Source organism: Hesperophylax consimilis, chromosome 8 (assembly GCF_061612785.1).
Source record: "Hesperophylax consimilis isolate HC1 chromosome 8, BYU_Hcon_1.0, whole genome shotgun sequence".
Classification (NCBI taxonomy): Eukaryota; Metazoa; Arthropoda; class Insecta; order Trichoptera; family Limnephilidae; genus Hesperophylax; species Hesperophylax consimilis.
The window spans coordinates 14,671,989-14,699,870 of record NC_142843.1 but is presented as its reverse complement, the minus strand read 5'-3'; the positions used below and the strand labels follow the sequence as shown (position 1 = coordinate 14,699,870).

At 31.8% G+C, this 27,882-nt stretch overlaps 1 protein-coding gene across 1 annotated transcript in view; it reads right to left on the bottom strand.

Moving 5' to 3' along the window:
• Window positions 1-21,120, bottom strand: part of LOC149421596 (uncharacterized) — a 228,157-nt gene extending 207,037 nt beyond the window's left edge. The window contains exon 1 of the mRNA XM_089634449.1: window positions 20,589-21,120. Within this exon, the coding sequence (XP_089490575.1) occupies window positions 20,589-20,595 (7 nt within the window). The 5' untranslated portion in view covers window positions 20,596-21,120. The remainder of the gene's footprint in view (window positions 1-20,588) is intronic.
• Window positions 21,121-27,882: the final 6,762 nt, after the last annotated feature.

Genomic DNA, 27,882 nt, shown 5'->3' with positions numbered 1-27,882 from the left:
TAAACAGACATTATTAGACCATATAATTTTTCTTATATCGAGTTTTCTCGGTTTTTGTATGGCACTTTTTCTAAAACAAATATCCGGATAACAATAATAATAATTGCACCCTAAAGCGACCTAATCACGTACATCATTTTTTAAACCTTCCCTCGTTAGGCTTGAAGATAGAATATAACGATTTATTCATTAGAGACCATAACGACCACACTGAAAGCCTCGCAACATGCGTAACAAACATAACGTAACGTTCTTTGTTGTAAATGACGAACGAATGAACAAAATAAAATTACATTACACCGAGTGAAAATTTCACAACGTATGTAGAATTCTAAGTGGGCGTTAAAATAACATGCAAGTAAAATCCAAATGTTTTTTTTAATGTAATAATAATTAATTATAATTTTAGTCGTCATGAAAAAATACATTTCTTTTTATGGTAGCCAATAAATGGTATATATTTTGTCCCGATTTATTTATGTCAGCATAATCACATAAATTTTTAAAAAAATCCCTTTAGTAACTCCGTCTCACTGAAAAGTTTGATCAAGAAGTAGGAGGAAGTTAGGTAGTTTTTCGAAGAATCGTCCTGGGGAAAGACCACCATTTAGAATCGAAACGTTTCTTGAAACGTCATTAGCCATGTTCAATTACAAGATCTGAATTACAAACTCCCAACTGACTGGAGACAGTGAGACTATGACTTCCCCATTTTTTACTTTGTTATTTATTTATTTATTTATTTATTGACGCCCTATTAGGCTTTTAAGTACATAAAAATTACAAATTTCATTTTTAGCAACAGTATAAAACAAACAATAGAAAATCGAAATAAAATATAATGATTTCTCATACATTATTTACATTTAAAAAGTGGTGGACTAATTTGGCTTTAAATGTTTTGAAGTTTAAATTAAATATGTCAGCGACATCACTTAGTTCATTGCCCAACGTATGTATTATTTCTAACACAGAATTCGTAGCGAAGTTATTGTTGTAGAATAAAATATTCCGTCTAGTATATTTTGGAGGTATATGTAAAGATAGCAAGTTTATAGTGTCAGGGCAGTCTAACCTTGAATGAACGATTTTATATAATAAAAGGAGATCAAATATTTTTCGCCTTTCAGATAATTTCGATAAGTTAAGTTTACTGCGTAAATTGATATAATTGAATTCAAATTAAATTTCAAAATTGGTAAATAATACCAATTTTGAAATTAATAAAACGTAAAAATTTATTTTGAATTTTTTCAATTTGTAAACAATGAGAGTTGAAATGAGTACACCAAATGGTTGCATTGTATTCAACCTGACTTCTAACCAGAGACGTGTATAGTAATTTTATAGTTTTATGTTATTAAAGTCTTTAGCGATTCTGAGAATATATCCAAGCATTTGTAATCCCTTACTGGTAACGCTATTAATGTGATTCAAGAAGCGTAATTTGGAGTCAAAGATAACTCCAAGGTCATTGAATTCAAAAACTCTTTTTAGATTGGCATTGTTAATTGAGTAGTCGAATAATAAAGGGGTTTTAGATCTATGGAAACTGATCGTTTGGAATTTGTTGATATTAAGATGTAATTTGTTTACGATGCACCATTCATAAATATAAAAAATATGGTTAAAAAAATACATTTTATATCTAGTATAAACCTAAATTGGAATATGTTGTGAAGCTAAAGTTAGTGGGAAAGGAGCAGAGGGGTAAGAGGAAGGTGGGGAAATACCTGGCTATTCACAAATGCTCACCAAACACGGCTAAAGCCATTTCAAATAATGATTTATTTCTGATTGCTGGTCCTTCACAGGGGGATACTGAGAATTTCTTAATATACTATTTAAGTCATTTTAAATTAATAAGTTGTGAAATAACACATAATAATTAAATCAAAAAAAAATATTTGCTCAGGCCTGGATTAGAATCCGCAACCGCTAGATTTGAGAACCCTCGAACACGGAGACTATCATGAGGTGGAGATTACTCTCCCCTCTGACTTAACCAACCGCACTTCTCAACGTGATTGTTTCCCTTACCTTTAGGTTCCCATCTACTGTTTCTCATGTCTATGGTAGTAGGCTTTTATTGACATTCAATGACTGGTCAGAAAAATAATCTGACAGTTTTCAGACACCTCGCATTCCATCATAAATATTGACTTCGTAAATAAAATCTGCTTACGAATTCCTTGTGCTTTTTGCAATAGCGCGCGAATTACTAGGCGCAGTAATACACGTAATTGCAAATTCCAAATTCCTCGACAAAGTTTCGTATATTTCCATGATCGAATATTTTGCTATCGTATTTAGTTATACATTTTTACAAATGAGTTATAATTTATTTACCACAGTAACAATCATATAAATAATATAATTATTTATTTTAACTTTTACTGATTTACGTGAATTATTTGTTTCATGCGTAATTTAACTACAATAATACAGAGCAGTGACATTATTATTTGTGCCAACGTCTAGTAAATACTCTAAGTATCGCCCTGTTTGCTTCATGTTCCCTCGCCGACGGTCAATGCACAAATGATGTAGCCGTTCATTAAAAAAATTCTAAAAGTTTCCGTCTTTAAAATGATCATGTGGTTTATTTCCTGGTTCCTCACGTTCCAGAAGTTAGCGTAGGTCTATCTGACTTCAATGCCTACTACATATTTGAGATACAAAGACCTTACTAATTACTTTCATAATTTTCTTGTTAATCGTAATTTGTCGTGTAGGTAAATACATACTTAATAAGTAGACATCGGAAATTTGCACGCGAGTAACAAACGTATTAGGGAAAAAATATTCACTAAGTAACAATGCCTAAATATTTATTTATTTTATTTATTGCATCTCACTATACATAAAACACTTGTTTTCTCATAAAAATCAACCTCACTAGGACTGAGCCTGTATCGAGGTTAACAATTTACATTATAGTGAAGCAAACATAAGAGTAATCACAAACATAAATTAATTCTACATACAAACACAAAATATTTCAAAATTAAAGAAAAAAATAAGTATTAGATGTGTTACCAGATGGGTTATTTGACAGTATATTGTAACAATATTTGAACCATAACTAATCATTAATTATTATTCAAAAGAAGAAGCAAAGTAGATAATAAAGACAGATAGTGTGAAATTCAGTTTTTAGTAAATGGGACTTATATAAAATCTTATTATTTAAGAAAGGACAAAGATGAATATGCCCTAAGAGTTCCAAAATAGACGCTTAAATATGCACGAACAATTCCAAAATATATGCATAAATATGCATTAACAATTCCAAAATACATACCTAAATTTAACGAGGAATATCTCGTTTGAGTCACAGTTTTTTTTTAAAATTTTTGATTTTACGGCGACGCGAAATTATGAAGGCAAAGTAACGGTTCCATAAATTTTTTGAAGGGGAGGAGGGAGAGCAAAATTCAAACACGGTCATCTATATTACGTATTTTTTTTTCCTAAAACATTTGGCTCAAACATAATCAGTTTCCTCAGAAAAGACAGAAAACGATAACTACAACTACGGTGAATTTGAACAGCTCATACTTTGAAGAATAAATTGACTGAAAAATTCACTAACGACCACAAGGAACAAATATGTCGTATGCATTATAATAAGCAAGGCAAATATTAAATGATACCAACAAAAAATTAAATACTAAAATTTGAGATAATGGTTTAATGAGAAAGTCTGAAAACTTAGATAAAGATCTCAAAGATATCTGACTTTCAATAACAAGCATAGAATTTTGTGAGAATTCGTGCCATGACGGTAATTTGCGTGACTGACACAAATTATCACATTATTTCTCGCTTTCCAAAAAGTCAATATTCATACAAACAAGAATGAAATAAGAATTGTTTTCTTTGCGACCCCCTAAAGATAATAAGGTGGAAATAATCTAATATCTGCGCCGGCAATAAAGCGCGCAGAACACAATTTGTGAAATTTGTAACAGGGTAGCAAGTTGTAACAGGGTAGTAAGTTGATGTGAAATTCCTATAATTATGAAACGAAAACTTTGATGCTTTTTCTTTCAGTTCTGGGAACATCCCATGGTATCTTGCAATGGCTAAAAAACATTTTGTAAGTAGCAACTGATAATGTTGCTCTAACTCGAGGCAAAGTGATAAGCCTGGAATTTGATATTATGATACAGCCAAAATATTCGGAAAATTCTTAGAATGTTCTCATCGGTATTTTTATGTACAAACTCAAAAGTTTTAATCGTGGGTAGGACGAGTGCAAAATATTAAAGGATTGGAAAGGAGAATGGATATAAGAAGGATGGGCGAAGGACGTTTATCATTTATCACACGTACTTTATAAATTTTAGTAAGATGAGCATATTTAAAAAATAAAAATATAACAACCAATAATTTTAAAAATTTAACTAACAGAATTTTCTAGATCTGACCATTAAAAAAAAAACGCATTTAAACTACTGAAATAATTTTATAGAATGCATTGTTTAATTCGCGTGTTTTATTTACAAAATACTAAGCAAGGTAAATATTTATTTGTGCAGGGGGCCTTTGTAAAAGTTTTAAAGATAATCGTTTGAATGAAACAGGACATAGACAAATAGTCTAACCATTAAAGTCAGACTTTTAATCAACTCTTCAAAAACACAAATTATAATTATCGAAAACCAGCGGATGCAAATAAAACTAGACGAACCCTCGCAAGCATTGCTTAACGTTCGAGGAACTATTTTCCAATTTTTATCAACACAAAAAAAAACTTAAAAAATTAACTCACCCACTGATCTGAAGGGCATCATTTTTTCTCCGACCTAAATCACTCTAAATTCTTCCCACTACTAACCTCTGTTAACAGAAAACACCACATTTAGTCAAAATTATAGAAGTATTATTTATATTCACCAGCCGAGTAATTGGATTCCAACCTCACTGAAAATTCTTTATTTTCTTTATCCAACCGTCTCCACTGTAAGACAATTCATTAAAAATGTTGCTAAATAAAATACTGAGAGAAGATTGCGTACAGAATAATAATCAACTGACAGTAACGCCTGATTCTTTTCCGTAGATAAGAAATGTCGCAGACAGTTTGTAGACAGCTATAATAATTGAATCCGTCAAGTGACTCGACATCCGACCTGCGTTGGCTATTAGCAAGGAAGGGTAGTTTTACTGCCTTTACTGGGTGTAGTTTTCATTCATATTATAAAACTTTATTAATCTCATGATGCTCGCAAAGGTGTGCTTTGTTGCTTCGCTTCCACTTTCGCTAGACTGTATAGTTTTATTACTTACATCACGTGGATAGTTTAGTTAATGCAAGAGGTATATGTTACTTAGAACAATTTGGTGTGGCAGTTTAGAGAAATTTGGTATATGAATGATGTTTTTGTACCTATTTATGCGTATTTATAACTTCATATAACATCTTTAAAATGAACGCATAAAAGCCAAATTATTTTTAAAGTAGAATTGTAGGAGATAATCAATATTATATAATAAGCCATATTCTAAAACTTCTGGTAATTGTTTGGTTTCGGTTGTCTCCTTATTGTACCTTTTTAAAGTGTCTGCTCAGAAAATTCTCGTTTCTGAGCACAAACTGCTTCCTGTTTTATATTATGTTTTAGTTTTAATATTATTGTTTTGTCCTGTTCTGCTGTTATTGTTATTTTAAGTTTTGTCATCACTTTGTATAAACAGTGTATTTAGTGTTATAATATTAGATCTGTATTGGGTAAGGCACACTGTACGAATAATTTTAAGAACCACTAATACTGAATTACCATTTTTTAAGTTTGTTATACGAGTAGTTAAGCGCACTTGAAGTGAAATGACACTAAACTGGCTATATAAATGCCATGTTATTATTATTATTAAACTGGCATATTTACAATTTTAGAAGAAAGGTTTTTTTCTAAGATTTCTGTTTTTGAAATAAAAACTTATTTTCTTATGAAAATACTCAATTAGTCGAAAGGAATTAAAAAAACTGTTTTAATTCAAATATGAACCTTTCATAAAAAAAGTTGGTAGATAAGAAAAATTATTTTGTCACTGTACATGTTTAAAGAAACCTCTTAAAACTTTCTTTGTTTTTATGACAGTCAAATATTTATTAAAAAATGTGTACCCAAAGTTTTTCAGTTGTCAGAAGTATATTTCTATTAAAGAAAACTTGTTCTGATACAATATTATAATGTTTATAAGTTTGTTCAAAGAAGAAAATGTGATTTTTTCAAACTTCGCATTCTGTAATAAATCCTATTGCATCAATCGATACAATTATCTGGGCCGAAGGCTTGAAATAAACTCCCTCCAGAACTAAGATCCATAACAAGTCCAAAAGAATTCAGGTCTAAACTAAAAACTTACCTTTTTCAGCTGTCGTACCCTTAAATTAAATATACCATTCCTAAGAGAAAGTTCAGTTATATTCAATTTTCTAATTATGTCCTAAATCCTGTATCTAAATTTCGCTAAAAAACAATTAGATAAGGTTAATTAAGTGTTTATCTCTGACCTACGAGGTAAGTATTGTACTGTATATTATCTCTATAAATAGTTAAGTAATACCATATATCACAGAAAAAATGTATTATAAGTTTGTACAGCGCCCTTGAGGTGATTTGGAACAAAAACGGCGCTATACAAGTCATCCAATTATTATTATTAATTGTTTTATTAGCTCTACAGCAAACGTTCAGTGCATTTATTGTGATAAGAGAGCCACAAATGAGGCGATAATAATATTGTATGACCTCGCAACTAAAGAAAGATTATGTTCGTTGCCCTAAACTTTTCACAACAGTTTGTTGTTCTGGACTCCAGTCACTAAATATCCGTTATTTCCATTTTCCACCAACAGAGGCGAGACTAATCTTGTTATATTTTCACAGGGCCTCGGTCAAAATGTTAAGGGTTTTATCTCTTTTATTCCTGGAATCGAGTAAGCTACCTGGATTTGTTTAGCTGTAGCGATTTCAACCTTGTTAGGAAAATGGTAACGATATTATAATGGAGATTATTGGAGTAGCTTTGAATGCTTGTCGTTTTTATTTTTTTTAAAACATACTCACATGTGGTTAATAAAACTCAATTTATACGTACAAAAGGACTTTTTTCATTTGAAATTGGTTTAATTTTTCAAAAGGTTTTATGTCATGCTCTTTACAATGATTCTTTTGAAATCGTATATTTTTTATTGAATGAATTTGTATAGAGTTCAAAACGTAATCAACAATACGTAACACAAGGACTTTTCATAACATTGATTCAATTAAACTCCTTGGTAGACCGCAACCAGAGTATGCATAACCAGTATGGTCTACTACTTACGTAAAAGTATTTGTAACATAAACCGCTTGCAAAAGTTCAAAGGAGATTTGAGTCGTGTAATTTCTATACCCGCTATATCATCTTTCATTGATTTGGAGAAAACCGCAAAAAACTGTCACATCTCTAGCGTACATAAGTAAATGCATAACAATTTTTTATATAATAAATTGGAGTAATAAAATTTCGAAAAGCATTTATTTTTCTATATATTTCTAGCAATAATTAAGTAATTTCGATAAATAAAATGGATATAGCGGATTTTGATACTCACTTCGTGATTTTGAAAGTCAACTGAGCCGACATGGCGGGTTTAGAAACTCACGAGTACATAGATCATTTTGACACACGAGCGTGGCGTCAGAGCGGCGGCCATATTGTATTTTGGCAAAATAACTGCTTGTGATTCGTTGAATCCGATATAGCGGATTTTGATAGTAACTTTCTGTATGATATAGCGGATTTGGTTTCTCACTCGCAGTTTTAACATGGTTTTTGGTCGTGATAAGGAGGGTTTTGAAACTCAATTTTAGGCTCCTCTTGTTGCTCGCAAAAATGTGAACAAGATGTCATACTCAGATCATTTTGTCAAAAAATCGGATATAGCGGGTATAGAAATTATAGGATTCATTTCTAAGACGTATGTTTAGTATATGTTAAGACATCCTATAAATGAAATTTGCTTTTTTCATGTGGAATTCCGCACAAGAGTCCAAACTGCTCCCAACCGTCTCAAGCCAGTGATTATGCTACAAAACATTAATATCTAACCTAAAACTACCGCTAAATTTTATTCGGAGATAACGATATTCTTATTTGTTTTGAAATACTGAATAACTTCAAAGAGAGCTCTCAAATATTAAGTGCTGTAAATATTTGTCCCTATTAGATATATTCGAATCAAGCATGAAAATTACGGTATTCATATGACGCACAACTAATCTTCGTCTTCACTGAACAGCCAAAACATATACAGACCTTTTCGACACATGTTCAAAACATCATCGCACGGCATCAAAGCAAAAATAATTTTGTCATTGATTTTAATCTTCTACTATTATTTTTGTAAATTCTAACTAATTATCTACTTCTATTTTTACCCTGTATATATATATATATATCTGTAAAAGCACTATGAGCATTCAATAAAAAAATTAAATTATGTTTTCAAACGATTTTGTTACGAATTTAAATTTGTTAATTTTAAACTTCCCAATTTTTTTGGTTTATAACATTTTTTTCCTAACGGGTTTAGGAATCGTCCCCACTTCGGTTATATCCTTCGACACAAAATTATACTCATTATTTTTTTGTGGAATTATTTTCTTCTGCCAACAAAAAAATGTTTTAAACACTCCGCTTGTGGTATTTTTATAACTTCAGAGGATCGTACATCATAAAGGAGTGGACAAAACATCGTTTGCAATAAAAAAAAATAACTTCTATAAAAAAATTCTATGTGCCATTGTTCCATTGCCAAAGAGAAAAAGTTTGCAGCTTTTCTAGAACAAAGGAGATTTGCATGCATCCTTAAGGGTTGCTTTTATTATCATTAACTCTGTAGGCTTTACGATGATCAAGCCCTCTTAATGCTCTTCCCATTCAAACCCTTGAATAAATTCATGACTTTACGTGGTTTTTTATTCAGTAAACCTTACATGCATTAAATTTCGAATCCAGGAAAGAATTTTCGACAAGGCTAAGTAAATAATTACTTAAATATTGAAGACAATATTAGTGATTTTTAAACGCAAATCTGAAACAGAAAAATCAGAAAAGGAAACGGTCACATCTGGGACTCGAACCCAGGACCCTTGTCTTTCCGGGACAATGCTCTACCAACTGCGCTAATGGGACCCTATCCTCATCGGTCACTTTTAACTGTATCATACTTCGAATAAGAACTACCAACGTTGTCTTCATTTTTTCACCGCACATTTTTATTGGCAACTATCTTTATGTATGATCGCAAGATTCAACCCGAACTAAATGCAATCCTAGACAGCGTCTTATAGATAAACCTATCTTATTGTTTTTATTTTTAATGTGCGACATCTATTGACTTTTTCTGCAAGTCTAGAAATGAATTATTATTTTTCGGAATAACTTATTGAGTAAAACCTCAAATTATAATATTTAAATATTGAAGACAATATTAGTGATTTTTAAACGCAAATCTGAAACAGAAAAATCAGAAAAGGAAACGGTCACATCTGGGACTCGAACCCAGGACCCTTGTCTTTCCGGGACAATGCTCTACCAACTGCGCTAATGGGACCCTATCCTCATCGGTCACTTTTAACTGTATCATACTTCGAATAAGAACTACCAACGTTGTCTTCATTTTTTCACCGCACATTTTTATTGGCAACTATCTTTATGTATGATCGCAAGATTCAACCCGAACTAAATGCAATCCTAGACAGCGTCTTATAGATAAACCTATCTTATTGTTTTTATTTTTAAGCATTGTCCGGGACAATGCTCTACCAACTGCGCTAATGGGACCCTATCCTCATCGGTCACTTTTAACTGTATCATACTTCGAATAAGAACTACCAACGTTGTCTTCATTTTTTCACCGCACATTTTTATTGGCAACTATCTTTATGTATGATTCAACCCGAACTAAATGCAATCCTAGACAGCGTCTTATAGATAAACCTATCTTATTGTTTTTATTTTTAAGCATTGTCCCGGAAAGACAAGGGTCCTGGGTTCGAGTCCCAGATGTGACCGTTTCCTTTTCTGATTTTTCTGTTTCAGATTTGCGTTTAAAAATCACTAATATTGTCTTCAATATTTAAATATTATAATTTGAGGTTTTACTCAATAAGTTATTCCGAAAAATAATAAATAATTACTCTTTGATAAAATACGCCCACAGTGAATTGTAATGTATTGATATAATAATGTTAATAATATAGCGCCGTTTTTTATGAAAAATTCCCTCAAGGGTATGATCAAGTTATTCAAATACTTAAGTGTTATTTTACTTAACGTGCTTATTTTCTTGTATCCATGAAATTCAGGAAAGAATTTTCGTCTGAAGGGAAAATTAAATTATTACTCTTTTCATGACGAAAAAACCATGGATTTTGAAACACGTCGATCCTTTTTGATAAAATAGTAGTGTATACAAAACTATTTATTTTATTTATGTTACTCTATTGTTAACGTAGGTACTTTGTAATAATTTTTCTCAGGATAGTTTGCGACCTTTTGACAATTAAGTCGTTCAATTCCTGATTTTATGCGACTCTTTATACTGTATGTTCCATGTTTGTTTATCATAAAATTATTTCAGGAATTAATTTTCGGATAAAAAGCAAAATAAATGAATCTTTTGTTCATATACCTGCAATAATTATACTGTAATTGTAATATTCACACAATGTGTAAAGGAGATGTGTAACAGAATTTTGAAACGTGGTTGATTTTGTCATTATGTATTGTTGGTATCAAGCCTTTGTTTGTAGCTTATTGTTAAAAAATATTTTCATTTTCTAATCTCAAAATGATGGTTAATGATATTTTATAAATTTTATTTCCTTTTGTACTAGTAAATACCATAATTTATTTGAAGTTATACTACAATATTTTCTTCAAAAACAGACCATAGTCGTTGTATTTGAATGTGTAATTTTCATCTGTGAGTGAAAATGGGAATAAAAAATGAATAGTTGCCTACCAATAAAAAAATCTCTTTTGTTACAATGAACGACTATCTTTATGATTTGTAAGTTTTGAAGCATTTTAATCTTTTTAAAAATTCAACGTTTTCGTAGACATTTGTAGCTAAACGTAACCACGTTAAATTTTCTTAGTAATCATATCTGAAAACTCGCATGAAGAAATAAGTATAATGGAGTGCAAAACTTGCATGATGAAATAAGTATAATGGAGTACAAAACTCGCATGATGAAATAAGTATAATGTAGTACAAAAGTCGTATGATGAAATAAGTATTATGGAGTGAAAAACTCGCACGATGAAATAAGTATAATGGAGTACAAAACTCGCAGGATGATTAAGTATAATTGAGTGTGAAACTCGCTTGATTAAATAAGTATAATGGAGTTCAAAACTCGCATGATGAACTAAGTATAATGGAGTACAAAACTCGCTTGATTAAATAAGTATAATGTAGTGCAAAACTCGCATGATGAACTAAGTATAATGGAGTGCAAAACTCGGATGATGAAATAAGTATGATGGAGTCCAAAACTCGCATGATGAAATAATTATAATGGAATGAAAAAGCCTTAATTTTGAAATAATTCAAAAATGTACTTTGAAAAATCCACTGGCATTCAATATTAAAAGACTACTGGTAAGTGGTCGAGTTGAAAAAAATCACCTAAAACAAGTCGAGTGCACACACAACCATAAAAGGGTATAGTTCCAATCGAAGAAAGTTTCAATGTTCCCATCACACCCCATATCAATCACATTCCTTCGTCACTGTCCATCCTAACCCCATTGCACTGATTACCCATCCCTTCTCACCCTTCTCTTATCATTGCCCTATTTCCACAGTATATATGTAGAAAACTGTGACCGGCCCAAATAATATCTTTCTGAGCACAAAAACAACCTTTTCGAGCTGGTCTATTGTGTTCCACTGGTATTTTTGCAAGTACGTTTCAACAGGGTGGAAATGAATGAATTTGTAAAGTATTAAGAATGTAAGTAATCATGATTTTTAAGAATTGTGAAAAATTCAACAAATTCTTTTATCATTATTTATATCCTTAATTTATTCTGCATAACTCTAATAAACTAATTAATTTTCCTTGTTTAGATCATAAAAGTAGATAATATAAAAGTTATTTGTCGAAGATAATTATTTAGTGGCTACGTTTTGGAGGTTTTACATAAACTATCAAGAGGATGATGTAATACTCCATTATTCTTAAATATTATGGACAGTAGACAGGCTTAAAATGGTGCTAGTTCAAATTGGGTAATGTAAACCTTCTTCATACTCAGAGACAGATATAGAAAACAGTTTCTAGCAATTTTTTTATGGTAGGCATTGAAAAGAAGTTGGTAGTTACACGTGAACTTAATGAACCTAATAAATCTGCCTATTTTTCAAGCGCGCATATGCGCAGTAGTTACCTCGTAACATCACATGTCTCCGGGGTGGCAGCGTATAACCTATCAACGTGTCGTCATTCCGAAATACGGTGTGATAGCGGTGCGGACGTAAATCATGAAACTACTTGGGTACTGCTTGGGAAATACGATGAAACCCCTATAAGACGTGACCCATCGTGACGTTAACACTGCTTTAACGTAGTATTTGATTTTTTTCAATTTAAGTGTCCAGATAAATCAATTTTAAAGGCAGTTTCTTTCACAAAGATAAGGCTTCGCTAGAGAAATAAATCAATAGCATTGATTCAAAGGAAAACCATCGTCGAACCAACTTTGAACAATATACCTTCTAGAGGTCTTCTTATGATGAAATCTGTATATTATTTAGAATGTAGATTCTGTGTTTTTTAGAGAAAGAGCGTGAAAGAGTGAAATCGGCACTTAAAGAGACCCAGAAGGTCGGATGAATGAAAAATGTGACTATAAGTGTTTAGACGACAGTATACGAAATATACTCGATCTTGGTAAATTTATTTTTTCATAAATCTTCTTTAGAAAAAAGGGAGGCGTCACCTTTCACCTTTCTTCTTATTTCTGGCATTTGATACGTAATGATTTTTATAATTATCTCATTTGTTTCTTTAAAATTATCAACAATTTTATTTATTCACCTACATTATTAGAACTCATCTCATTCAATATACCTTCTCGTAGACTCAGAAATAAAGAACTGCTCTTCCTCAATCAATACTCGACTAATTATGCTTATAATTAACCATTGTCCAGAATATGTAGAGTGGTCAACTCACGTCAAGACCTTGATTTTTTTGGTCATAATGTTTTTTTGTCGCTCACTATGCAATTGAGGATATTTTGTATCACTTTAGTTTTAACAAGGTCTTAACTTGACTAGACACTTCATATTTAATTTCTATTTTCTTATGTTTTCCCTATTTGTCTCTGCTTTTATATATCATCCTTTACTCTTTCATTATACATTGTTCCAAATCTCGCGTCGCTTTGTAATATATTGGACGTAAGTCCATTAATTAATTAATAATAACCACCTTTTTGTATCAATGTGAATTTTGAAAATCATTGCATATTTTCAAGAAGTGTGACATTCCACCACTTCGGTTGGTAAGATATGAATTTATATTATGCATGGTGTATTAGGTTCTTGCATAGTAAATGTTTCCGACTCCATTGCGGTTTTTGACAGAAATACGATGAAAATCTTTCCGTTCTAAGAAATCATATAAAATTCAGAGCACACAGTTCAGTACTCGCACTTCCATTAAATTGGTGCGTGCTGAGTTCAAATTCCACAAAAAGGTTTACAAGTTCCACATGGAATAAATCATTTGAATCCCAGCAGGAACGAATAAGTTCAATGGTCCAATTTTTCCAAAAATACCCGAAGCCCGTTATATCGATGTCGACCATACATTCGTACAATCCTGCGCATCCCATAAGAATTTCTTCCCGCGGGGAGTTCCAACTATACTTGTACAATCGGCAGCGATGTAAAGACTCGGCCTGAATGGACCCGCCTAAATGGAACACGTGAGCACAAAGGGATGTGTAGTGTGTGTGTTCGCATGCGGTGTGAATATATCCGTAGGGTGCGACGGGCCTTAACCAGGAATAATGATAAATAGAAAACGGCCTTCGCGAAGTGAGAAGCTATTTAGAATATGTTACACGAGTATACATATTCCACACAACGTACGTAAGCCGTTCCCAACTATCAAATAAATATGTAGTAGTTCTGTAAACAGTAGTAAATTTCAAATAAGGAATTGGACCATTAAAACTACCACTATCTTGTACTGGAATTCGAAAGTACAAACAGATTTACAGACAGACGCAATGCTAAACAGTCAAATTAAAACAGAATTTCGCTACCCTCGGTCAAAAGAGAAAAACAAAGTGTATATAATCAATTGTCACTATAAAACCATTTTTGGCTAATAAGTAGTCTCCGAATCAAACTGTCTATAGTCGCGCTTTTTTTCCTTTTCCTCTATCTTCGTCGATGGTGTGCGATGTATCATTATTTCACGCTTAAAATTTGTCTAAATATTGTCATATCTATGGTTAAACAAAGGACCAAGTGAGTGGTTTACTTATGGTGGCAGCCTTCGAGGACAGATTCTCGGGAGAATGGCGTTCGGTTTCGATCTTGTTAATTAGTTCAACATGCATAATTTTAACTTCATATATTATTTGTAATAATTAGTTTACTTTTTTTATAAATTTAGTTTTGACAATCAGTGCAAGAGCTTGCGCCCTTTTTGATAGTATAGTCTTAAAATGATTTATGTTAGATTCAAACTTAATTTTATCTACCTACCGAATTTTATTAAATTAATAACTTGCATATTTCTATTTTAGCCATCTAACTTTTCTTAGAGGTTAGATATAAACTGAGATTCTTTTATAATTACGAGTATTATTCATGTCTCGTAATAGACTCTTGTTTTTATAGCGCTTTTATTTATGATATCACAGTAAAACCTTTCCATGTACACTGAAAAATAAAACTTTTACATTGCCACTCACCTTGATTTAGAAATAATCTTATGATATTTTACAAGTTAGATCATAAATTTTAATTGTTTCATTTGTCACGCAACGTGGTTAAAAATTACGGCATTACATTGATGCGCAGCATAATTAAGATAACAACTTTAATTAACGTAAATAAAATAGTTTCAATCTTTGGTCATTCTTTCAGCGTGTGTTTTTTTAGCAATAATCACAGCGTTTTAAATAAATCAACATAACATCTATATTTCATAAAACCAAAGCTCAATCTGAAAGTATTTTACCTCTTATATGCTGATTTGTAACAAAACGAAAGATCTATAGTCTCCCGTGTCTAGGATGAACGAAGTATGTATGAAGAATGAGTTAATGATGAAGTCTAAAGTCACGATGTTTGAAAGATACAGTCCGAAAACAGTGCGCAATATAGTTGTGAGTGATGAATACTTGGAGCGGGTGAATGATTTTGGGTATTTGGGAAGTAACAATAAACAAAAACAGTCAATCAATGAAATTAAAGAGGAAAATGACTTAATAATAAATGCCCAAGAAAACCCAAAAAATGTGGTAATATTTTCAACTCCTTTTTCGCAAAAGTGGAACAAAACCTAACCAAAAAAAATATGTTTCAAGGGGATCAAAAACACAACCAACTTTTAAAAACACACAAAAAATAAACTCACTATTCCGTTTTAAAATGATCAGCGAAGTAAATATTTTGAATATAATTGAAAATATGAAAGGATGATCGTCTCCTGGTTATGACAATACAATAGTACAAATTTTAAAATCTATTAAAAACCATGTGATAAAAGCATTAACTCACCCAATTAATATTAAAATAAGTCTCAAAAATTGTATATTTCCGTCTAATTATAAAAAACCATTATTTCACCTGTATTTAAAAGTGTAAATAAATACCCAAAATGTAACAAATTATTAACCAATTTCCTTCATTTCTAATATAGCCAATTATTTGAAAAAATTGTAAAATCTCAACTAATAGAATTTGTTAAAAACAACGAAATTCTTCACGACAGCCTATCCGGACTCCGAAAAGCGCGAAGCACACAAGACACAATTGCAAATCTCACATCACGTATATACAAAAAAACTAGACACGAATAAAAAATGTGTTGGTATTTTTATAGATCTGAGAAAAGCTTTTGACAGTATTTCCCACACAAAACTTATGGAAAACTTGGATAATCTGAACATCAAAAAGAATGCAGCAAATTGGATAAATTCTACCTAGAAAATCACCCTCGAAATCAAAATCAACAATGTATATAGCGACGAAGACACGTCTGATTATGGAATCCCACAAGGTACATTACTGTGTCCAATATTATTCATCTTATAAGTGAACGGGATATTTTCTCAATCACTTCATGGTAGTATGACGATACAGTAATCATTGAAAGTTACAATACATTGGAATTAGTAAAACTAAAAGCAACAGAAGACATAAATACTCTTAAATACTGGTTCGACATGAACTTACTATCTCTAAATAGCGAAAAACTCATGTTATACCATTTTCAATAAAATCAAATGACATTCCACAAAATTTTGACGTAATTATACATGATAATTTAAAAAAACATAATAAAAATAAATGTACAATTTGTCTCAAAAAGTGAAGCTAGCAGTCCATAATGTAGTGCTGGTACCTACTTTGATGTATGGCAAAGAAGCATAAAATTTGCAGAGGAAGGGTTAAAGTAGACTGAATGCTGTAGAAATCAAATGCCTGAGGTGATGATGTGGTAAAACCAGTGATACAAGAAATATTGTGTGATAAATGTTCTAAGAATGCAAGGTTGATGTAAGCGTAATGGGTAAGATTAAGAAAAGTATGGTCAGATGGTTCAGGCATGTAAAGCAAACGAACGAAGAAAATAGTGTAAGGAGAATATATTACGCAAATTCGAAGAAGAAAGAATCGGTAGAAGATATCGGGGACGCCCGAAGAAGAGTGTGTGCAACTTGGGGCAGCCATAGATTCATTCAGCAGTGGATTGATAGCAGCTGCTGATCTTAACTATTAAGATAGTTGTTATAAGTAATAAGTAATTCCCACTAGGATTTATCAAAAACTTAAACAAAAATAATAATAAGCAGTAAAATCTCCATTCCTAACTTTCTACCATCTCGTATCGATCATAACTCGTGACCTACCCCAACCGGGTGAAAACTTGCGGCAACATAATACTATAAATAGGTACCTACGTTTAAAAATAAACCTATAAAAATACATACCAATTTGTAATCAAATATTCGATAAACTCTACATGTTTCGCACAAATCAATACGTCAAAGCAGGCGTATCTACCTATAATAATACGTGGTCTTATAAGAAATCCGATTGACGTAGTCGAGAATAAATACTCGTAATATGTTCACACAAATTGGTGTATGAAATTGGCTCTCCGTAAATACCTTAAGTAGGCCAAATAAATATACATTTTATTTTCGTTGTAAGTAACCGTTTTGTCGTTTCACAGTACAAAATGTATAAATATTTCGCTTTGTAAGAGCCGCAAAGTTTATTTACTTATAAAATTTGTCGCCTACCAGTTTTGTTTAGGCCTACGCTTTTCCTGGGTAATATAATGTTGAATGTACGTAATAATAAAAATGTACGTAACGTCGATAAAAATACGTAATTCTCATATTTTCGGTACACATAATGAATTCATGCTGCCGTTATTACAATAGTTGGTGATGTAATAGTCAGCATAGTTGCCTTTCAAGTAGTTGATGGAGGTTCGATTCTCGACCGAGGCAGTGATAGTTTAGATAGATATCTTATACAGGTGTAACAGAACGTAAACAAAGGATTTTAACCAGCGTTCCTAAACATATTTGAAGTAAAAAATTAAATGTCATATTGCTCTCCGATAAGAATTTTTTAATTTCAAAATAATATTTTTCCATCACATGTCGTATCTAAGTAGTTGGGTTGAACCTAACGGGTCGGAAGAGAGAGAAGACGCGTAACAGTGTGATCAGTTGCGACGTGTGATAGAAACATTATTTTTTTCTTAATTGAAAAAATTTTACTGTTTTTTTGACATCTTTTTTTTGTTTTTTTTTTATATACATCAAATATGCTCAGGAATCGCTTTTTTTTAAATCCCCCGGTTGTATGCTGTTACCGATGTACATTTTTTTCTTTAATTATTTTTGAAATTTTATATTATCTAAAACTCAAAAATGAGTAATTCTTCAATTTTCATTACACATAATGAATTCATGCCGTCGTTCTTTTAATAGTTGGTGGTATAATGGTCAGCATTGTTGCCTTCCAAGGAGCTGATCGGGGTTTAATTCTCGGCTTTTTAGTCATAAATAAAAAAGGCATACATTTATCCATATCTAGTTATTAATGCCTTTGTCTAGTTTACAGAAGATTTCGGATTTCCTCAATCAAAAGTGTGAAGGTATATCGCTTTGATTTGTGTTAAGTTACGCTTTTAACTTAAACGTTCCATATCTGCCTTGATTATTTCATAGTCATAATTTCTGAAACGTTCAAAAGTGTGAAGGTAAGTGTAAGACCACCATTCAGAATTGAAACGTTGCCAAGGAATTTATCAAAAAAAATCAAGGCTTATCATGCCTCTGTCCCACTATAGCACACTCCAAAAGCATCAAATATCTTGGAATTGAAATTGATGATAATCTCCGTTGGAACTCACATATAGATGTAATTACAAAAAAACTAACCAGGTACATATACTTCTTTAGAAACATTCGCAATATCCTCAATATAAACGATATTAAAAAAGTATACTATGCTTTGTGTCAATCACAAATAGAGTACGGAATAACTGGATGGGGGTCTGCCTTGAGCACTCACACAGAGCGGCTCAATATAGCACAAAAAGGAGTATTAAAGACTATACTGAAAGTTCCGCTTAGAACTCCGACAGAAGAAATATTCAAAAACTTCAATGTTTACAATGTACAGAAACTATATTCAAAAAATATTTTATTTAAACTGAAAAAAAACATATCCGAATACTCCACTGCCCAACATAAATACACAACCAGGGCAAAAAGCGAAAATATCCTGATTACTCCCAGTTTGAACACATCCTTTGGACAGAGAAATAATAAATTCCATGCTATAAAATTGTTCAATGCTCTACCAAATGAAACCAAAAAAATAAACGAAATGAGTATATTTAAAACAAAAGTCAAAACATGGCTTAGAGATCAAAGTAATAATCAACTTACAAACATTATGAAGACAATGTAAAGACAATTCAAAACTAAATACAAAAATTTAAGAAAAACTACAGGCCGCCTCAGAACAGGAAACCCTAGTGAGGAGGACTGTGAAAAAAATACAAAAATATACTTATATTATACTTTAAACCTACATAATGTACAAATTTTGCTATTGATATTAATAAAAAATAAAAAATAAATAAAAATGGTTTTGGTCTTGTTTGGTGACCAGATCTGAATAGCTAGGTACTTCCCCACCTTTCCCTTCTCGTCTCCTCTCCCTCCCTTCCCTTCTCGTCACCTCCCCGCCTTACAACGTACCTCAATTGTGGATGCCGTAGACTCACTGGTTCCAGACGGTTGGGAGCAGTTGGCACTGTTTAAAATTAAAAAAACAAAAAAAAAAACAAACTCATATTTTTGGAAACATAATTGCACCTAAAGTGCATAAAATTGCATCTCAAAGCTAAAATCCATCATTGGTACTGCTTAGAATTACATTTCCAATATTTTGGTCGAAAATGAGTGCTGAAATATACTAAAGATTTGGTCACATATTGCATCGCAATAAACTGCTGTCCCAAAGTTAGAAACACATTGTAAATCTTTACACTTACGGAACTTAAAACACGATCTTATAGGTATCCAAAAATATTATTTTCAAAAGTTTGCAAACTTTGCAAACAGGGATTCACAAAAATGAAATAATAACAGAACTTGAAAAGAACCTTCACAGAACTTAAAACTAAACTTTGAAATTTGATGAATTGTTCAAAGCAATATAGTTGTGTTTGAACTTAAATCATGTTATGTTATTTGCATAACAAATTATTTCATTTTTTATTATCGGTACATTAATATTGTGTGTTTTCAAATATCTTATGATAATGTGCGCCTCAGTGTACTCAACATTTTAATAAAATTCTATAAAAAAGATAACATGAAATAAAATAAAACGGAAATGAAATAAAAATAAAAACACACATTTTATCTTTTTTTTAGAAAAGAATGACAAACATTCCCGTATTACGAATAACCTAAGAATATTTGAAGATATCTTAATACCACCACATTAAGCGGAAAATGGTTGTTTTTGTCGTGATGTAGGATTTGCCTGAGTGTTACCCAGATGCGATACCAATCAAGCCACTGACAATAATAAAGGCTGTAATTAACAACAAAAATTGGCAAATACTATGAGATACAGTTGTATATCATAATGTGTTTGTGATGATATTATGTTTAATTATTTTAGGTTATAATTTTTTCATTGATATTAACACAGACACGTGTTTTTCCACGGCCCATGAGCTTAATCAATCATCACGTGACAGTGACAGGCTCCGTAATCTGTAACTCACCCTTCATATCTCCTTCTTCCGCAAGGTCCTCCGAGAGAGAAGTGTCGGGGGAGGTGTTCTTCACCCTTTCAAGGGATGGGGTCGGGCTAGGGGGCGGATATAAGCAAGAACCGGCTCGCCCCGGGTTTAATTTGCCATTCAACACCCAAATAAGTCATTAATCATAATTGTACGGAAGTCACTGGAATAACACACATTTGAAACTTCCTAATTGTAGTTATAATTTATAACAACAGCATTCTTGTTGAGGAACGCTGCTATTAATATTTGTTGAGTTATTATTTTAATTAGATAATTGGTTTGAATGTCGAGCAAACACTTTGACTTTTTATTTCAGATTAAACGAAACATTAAATATTAAAACATTTGAATACCACGTTTTAATTCCACTTATTTTGTGTTAAAATTTGCTTTTATAAAACTTTTTCCAATTTAAATAAAACCATTTTAAAGTGAGTATATAACGCACACAATAAACCCTTATTTTGTTATAATTAATAGATAAATAAATAAGATAGTAATTGTCATTTTAATTTCAAACACCACCAAAAATAATAAACTCTTTATTATTTTCAACGAATATCATAAATTTTATGTTAAATTGTCGTAAATACAATCCAGATTATTATCGTTTTAACCACCTTCCGTAAATGTCTTTTAAAGTTTTTTAATTGAAGTTATCTATCATTAAAGTACTAATATTTATAAGTGGAGAACGATTTACAAGACATATTAATAGATTATCTTAAAATACGAACACTAACACACAGATTATCCGAACGATTAAAGGGTTTATTTAACTAAGACGAGTCAATAAACTTGGCAAACTTTCATTGAAGATGAAACTTTGCAACTTTTTTTTCTAGATAAATATATCATTATGCTAAGAATTGAGCAATTTTAAACGATTAACAATTAAATACTTTATTTAAAACTATTAAATGTTATTTATGATTTATGTAAGTATTTTCTTTATGTTTATTTTAATCGGTTTAAATGGCACATAATTGATAACCTATCGTGAGAAATTATATACAATAAGATCTGAAGACGAACTATAATGAAACGCGCCAAAAATCGTGTCAAGGCTAAAGTTATTCTCTCTAGAAAGCTTGCGAATTAACGACAGTCAAATTCAAAACGCAATCCATCAATATATCGACTGTCATTCGTATTGGGTTTTAATTAATCACTGAACTCGATTTAGCGTATGGGTTTTAAAATCATTCGAGTTTGTAACGCGTGGGTTTTGATTTGATTTGAAAAGCGAACGTGGTTTTGGTATTCGCCGTCGCCGTGGTTTCGCTTGCGGCGGGTGACAGCGCGAGCACAGCGCTCTCGGCTTGCACTGAGACTTGGCTGAGAATTGTAAGGGTTGGAGGGAATTGCGCAGTTAACGCGCACGCGCAAAGCGGGAGCGCTTTCCCGGAGTAGGCGCGCGCTGCGATCGATTGTCTACGTGTGTGTGAAAATGGTATCGCTTACGTAAAACACGAAAACAATATTGACTCACTTAACAAAAAGATTATATTTAATCCCACAAACTAAAATTTCACGCATACTATTTTTCATTCCTTTTTGCTCGTGGTGTTTTTGCTGGATAGATTTTTGGCATGTTTGGGAATGGATCTTGTGTATTTTCTTCGCAAGATTTGGCTGTAAGAAATTGTCCCGAGAGAATTTCAGTTAGTTGAAAAACATCACGGCGGGTAAGATTTCCCAAGCCATTCAAGCGAATTAGTCCTATCAATGTTTGTATTGGTTTTCTTACAAAATTTGCTCATTATATATGAATACAAAGTTAACAAGACGAAAACATTTGTTTATTGTAGTAAATAAGTATTTTTAGAAAAAACACTTGGTTCTCGATTATTTACGTTCGATGATGTAAAATAAATAAATCCGACATTTTTTAACATGTATTTTTCTCTTCCTTCTTTTCATAATTTCCAAAAAGTAACACGTAAAAAAGAGTAAATGAAAAATTATTCAGTGAAATTTTACCAATTTATTGGAGAATTTTCATATTCTGGCAACATTATTTCCCCAAAATGGGGGGTCAGAGACAGTGGCGGCTCGTGACTTTTGGGTGTACTAGAGTGCTAATATTATAAAAAATGGCATTTCTGATGTTGTTTTATAGCTGAAAACGATTTTTTTTTTTTTTCAAAAAACGATTTTCTATGAAGATTTTCAGGAAATTTCAGTATAGCCGTGCGCCGCGCGGAATTCCTGAAAATCTTCATATAAAAAATCAATTTAAAAAAAAAAAATCGTTTTCAGCTACAACAACATCAATTAAGCCATTTTTTGTAATATTAGCACTCTAGTAACCCAAAAGTCACGAGCCGCCACTGGTCAGAGACATGATGAGTAATTTTATCCATTATTTTGATTTCTTAGGGACCTAACTTAACTTATGTGATGAGAACAGATTTCCTTTATCTCATGAAAAACTCTTATTCTGTGAACAGACTTATAAGCCTATTTTTTTCTTTTCATTTTATTAACTTTTACACTTCTTATTGTCATAAATCCCGTGTAAATTTTCCTGCTATTATTCAGTAGAGAAAATGACGGGAACAGCAACATTTTAATTTGATTTAATATGATCGTTAATCATGACTGTTACGTTGCCACCTTCTTCAAACGTCAGAAACCGGGACAAAACTGCGTCTGTTATATTGGAACCCATTAGAAGGATGACATAATAATATGTATGTCATCTTCACGTACACTTGTCTCTCCTCCACTTATTAAACTTGAATATATATTTTATTTTAAAATAATATCATGTATTTAATCATCGTGTTATCCTACTGGTGTCCCATTCTATCGGAGGAAAACTACTGACAGTGAAATGTTTTCCCTGCAAACTACAGCCTGGAACAATAATTTCATGTGGGTATATAATTACTCTCTGAATAGCTTTAATTAAAGACCACCTTTTAGAGTAGAAAAGTTTGCTTGAAATTGTATTTGTCGTATTTGGTGACTACTTCCAGCCAGGTACTTCCCTTCACCATATTCTTACATTCGCCATTCTCTTCAGTTTCACAACGTGTTTCCATTAGAAATGCCACAGTCCCATTGATTTTGCGCAGCCGGGACACTTGTTCAACTAAAATTTAAAATATATATATGTATGTAAGTTCATCATGTATTGTAGTTTTAAAGCGATATACAATACCAAACTTTTTTAGCTGTACCAACCTAACATAAAAAATGTCACCTCTTGCATGATTATTTGATATTGTTGTATTTAGTATTGTTTCAAACCTTTAAGCCCCCGCACAACCCAATTTCTACCGATTTATAACAAGTTTCTCGTTAACTCTTTGAGTTTTTAAATTTAAAAAAAAATTTATGTTATTTTTTAAGATAATATCTATACATTTGTTATGGCGAATTGTTATTTATATGGAATTCCATCGATGGAAAAAAATTGAAAAATAAACTCCGAAAATTATTAAGAACACGTTTTATTCTCTTATTAAATACGTTATATAATATATTAATATATTGCTAATAAGTTAATATTTTAATATGACGCTCTATTGCAAACGAGTCGTTTTTTATTAAATATTTTCACAATATTAGCTTAATTATTATCGTTTTTTAATATTAGCGCGCTCCCTCTAACATTCGTATTTACATGTCTCCCCTCAGACCATCTTTGAACGCGTACTACGGGGCCTTAATATACACATATTTTTATATTAAAATGTACCTACTTGCTTTTACTATTTTTTGTTATACTAGTTATAATTTTGTGCTACTAGTTTTATGTATATATACACTATTTTGATTACAATTTCCCATTTACTGCTTTATGTGTCTTCTACATTTTGTAATCTTCTGTTTTATGGAGACAGAAAAATATATAAATAAATAATACGCACATTGATGAAAGATATAAATAAATAATGCACACCATAGTGACATTTAATTAATGTTCAAACTAAACGAGTGAAGACTCGCACTAAGATAAAATATGACAATATTTTGTCATCTGATGAGAAGTAAGTTTATAGTTACATCACTAGCTCATAAGGCTGTGTCGATATCGCCATGCCATCGAAGCTCCCACCCCCGCCCCCACCACTACAACCTAACCTAACTTAACCCAACCTTCTAACAGGGCTGTCTTCTCGAGTATTACTGATAACGTAAACCCTCATCCACTGCTGATATTCGGACAAATATTGTCGTGGGGTACTTGTGTGTAAGTTGCCTTGGCAGAATACCAATTTTCTACGAATTGATCAAATTCAATTCAATTTTACCTCTCACTTTATTGGGTTGTTACTTTCTAAATTTCATTGGTAGTTTATATTCGATGATGATTGCTAAATTTGATGAATTTTTTATAGAAATAAAAGAAATACTGAAGTAAAAATATTGACAGGGTGTAAAGAGACGTATATTTTAACCAGTGACTCCTTTTCTCTTTTGGGATAAAAAATGTAGATGGCGTTTTGTTTTCAGGCAAATTGTTTTTTTTACCGAAAAACATAAGCAATCAGTTAGTATTGAACAGTAAGGGGGCTGGGCGGTTACTCGGCTGAGTGACCAGTGGAAAGATGTTTTTTTGTTATTTGAGCCGGAATATCATTGTTATATTTGTAACCATTTATTAAGAGATACAATTATTTAATCAGAGCAATACTTGTCCGTGTCTCTAAGGAGTGGTAATTGGTCATGCCCAGGATATAAGTATATTGGTATAGCCAGGGGTAGTATCCGTAGAGACCAAGAAATAAAAATATTCTAAATTTCTCGCGAAACTTTTGCAATGCACAAAATGTACGTCACTTCGTGTGGGGCCCAAATAATTGAATTTTACTCCAATACACTTAAGAATAGTGTGTTATATAATAGCCTCAGCGTTTGTTTATTGTCAAACGAATTTCTAATGAAGAAGCCAAAATGATTGAATGCTCTGCTGACTAAAACTGAGATGTGTTGGTGAAAAGTTAGTTTATTGTCATAAATAACCCTGTAGGGTAAATTATAATGAGTTTACATCTCCCGAAAATAGTAACAACGTTTACTTTTCCCCACATTTATGTGAGACTGGTATCATTGTAAACTCGTGCGCGATACCTATATATATATACCTATACATATATAGATACATAGATATATAGATACCGATACCTATCGCGGCAAATATTTAATTCTCTCCCCAGTGGTCTCAGCCGCCCTGGTTTAGCCCTAAATCCCCTCTAACGTACGCGATCTACTTTTGTTAATAAAATTATTGTAACGTGAGTTTCTTAAAATATAACTAAATTTCAAATATTTGAATTCTGATTTTACACACCGAGAGTAACCACGCAACCTTAGGTTCTGCGGATTGGAGAACCACAGAATCATCCAGCCAAAAATCCATTTATTTTGGCGATAATTCACAATCCTCCAAAACCTCAATATCTTTGATTTGGTTTAAGCGTTGGAAAATGATTTCATTAATTTTAAAATCAAAAACATTAAGGACGGGTTGTTTCGGAGAATTTGAACAATTCATCAAATTTCAACGTTCATTTCCGGGTTCTGTGAAAGTCCTATTCAAGTTCTGTTAATATATCATTATAGGCTATTTGCTTGACAGAACTGAAATAAAAACAGAACTTGAAAAAATCTTTCGCATAACTGGAAAATGAGCGTTGAAATTTGATGAATTGTTCAAATTTTCCGAAACAACCCGTCCTAAGTATTATTTGTGCACTTAGATGTACTGAAGCTTAGGCCGTTTATTTTAGAACAGTTTGAGACACGTTCGAAATCACGTTGAAGAAGAACGCAGTCAATAAGGCTTTTGATTGAACGGTACAGCTTCAAATCATCTGCAAAAAGTAAATAGTTTGAATGAATTATGACTGAACCAATATCGATAATAAATAGCAGAAACAATAGCGGTCCAAGAATAGACCCCCGAGGAACTCCGGAAAATACTACGATTTCGAGAGAACCGTAACCCTTAAAAAAACGAACAGTTTACGATTTCGGAAATATAAAGCTAAAACACGGAATAATCTTGTGGAAAAACTAAAAGTAGCTAACTTGTTTAGGGGAATATCGATTGCTTTTTCCAGGTCGAAATAAGCAGCATCAACCTGGTCACCTCTGTTAAGAGTTCTTGATAAGAAATCTGATATGCATGGGAGGTTAGTTATAATTAATTCTAACAAGATTAAATGAAACATGCAACGAAACGAGACAGAAAAATAAAAAAAGGTAATAATCGAAACTGGGAATCGAACCCAACATCTCTGTCTTACCGGGACTATCGATTAATGAATATGTTTGTCTCGTTAATACAGTAATCCTGGATTCGGTTCCCAATTGAGATGGTTACCTTTTTTATTTTTTTATGTAACAACAAATTGATAAAAACAACGAGAAAGTTTGAGAGCAAACACCATTCGATATTAATAGCAACACATCAATTGAATTTCTAAGAAAAATTGAAAACCTGCAGCACAAACACACACATAAAACGAGGAAAGGAAATGAAGTCAGCAAAAATCGTCGATATATGGAAGATATTTTGCAAATTACCAGAAGAAAAAAAAATAGAAGCAAACATAAACAAATTTAAACATAAATTACGAAAATATGTTAATTAATAATTCTAACATCTTTTTTTAATAATATTTGTATACGGATTGTATTATGACATAGATAATTATGTACCTATTTAAAATACCACAAATAAATAAATAAATTTGGGAAAAAACACAATGTTATGTGCACAGTGTAATTTTTCCTCAGTTTTCATTATATATTAATTGAAGTGAAGGAAAAATTACATTTATATGCATGTATAATATGTATATAATAGAAATCACTACATAATTATTTTTCTAGAACAAAGAGATAAGCCCGTTAAGTAAAAAAGGTAAAAAATCTTCATTAGCTGTAAGGCCACTAGAATGGAGCAAAATAAAATGAAAGATATAATGTTAAAAATCATGGAAATCAAAATAAAATCTCCGTAATTTTTTTTCAAAGCCATTTAAATGTCACTGCGTCAGTTGTTTTACTGTCGTCTGTCAGGGTAAGATCTTGTTGGAGCCTTTCAGCGAACTTGACCTTCATAGATTTAATATTGATGATAATAAGTATAACATTGACCTTTGCCGTTCAGAACCCAAATAAAATTTATTAAAATTTAAAAAAACAGGCGTTCTCTTTGTTTAACTAGTGTATTCTTCTAATTCAAGAATTCGTGGCAATTTTCCTTGAAGAGGAGTAGGTAGCCAGGAAGAAACAGAAAATGAGACGATTT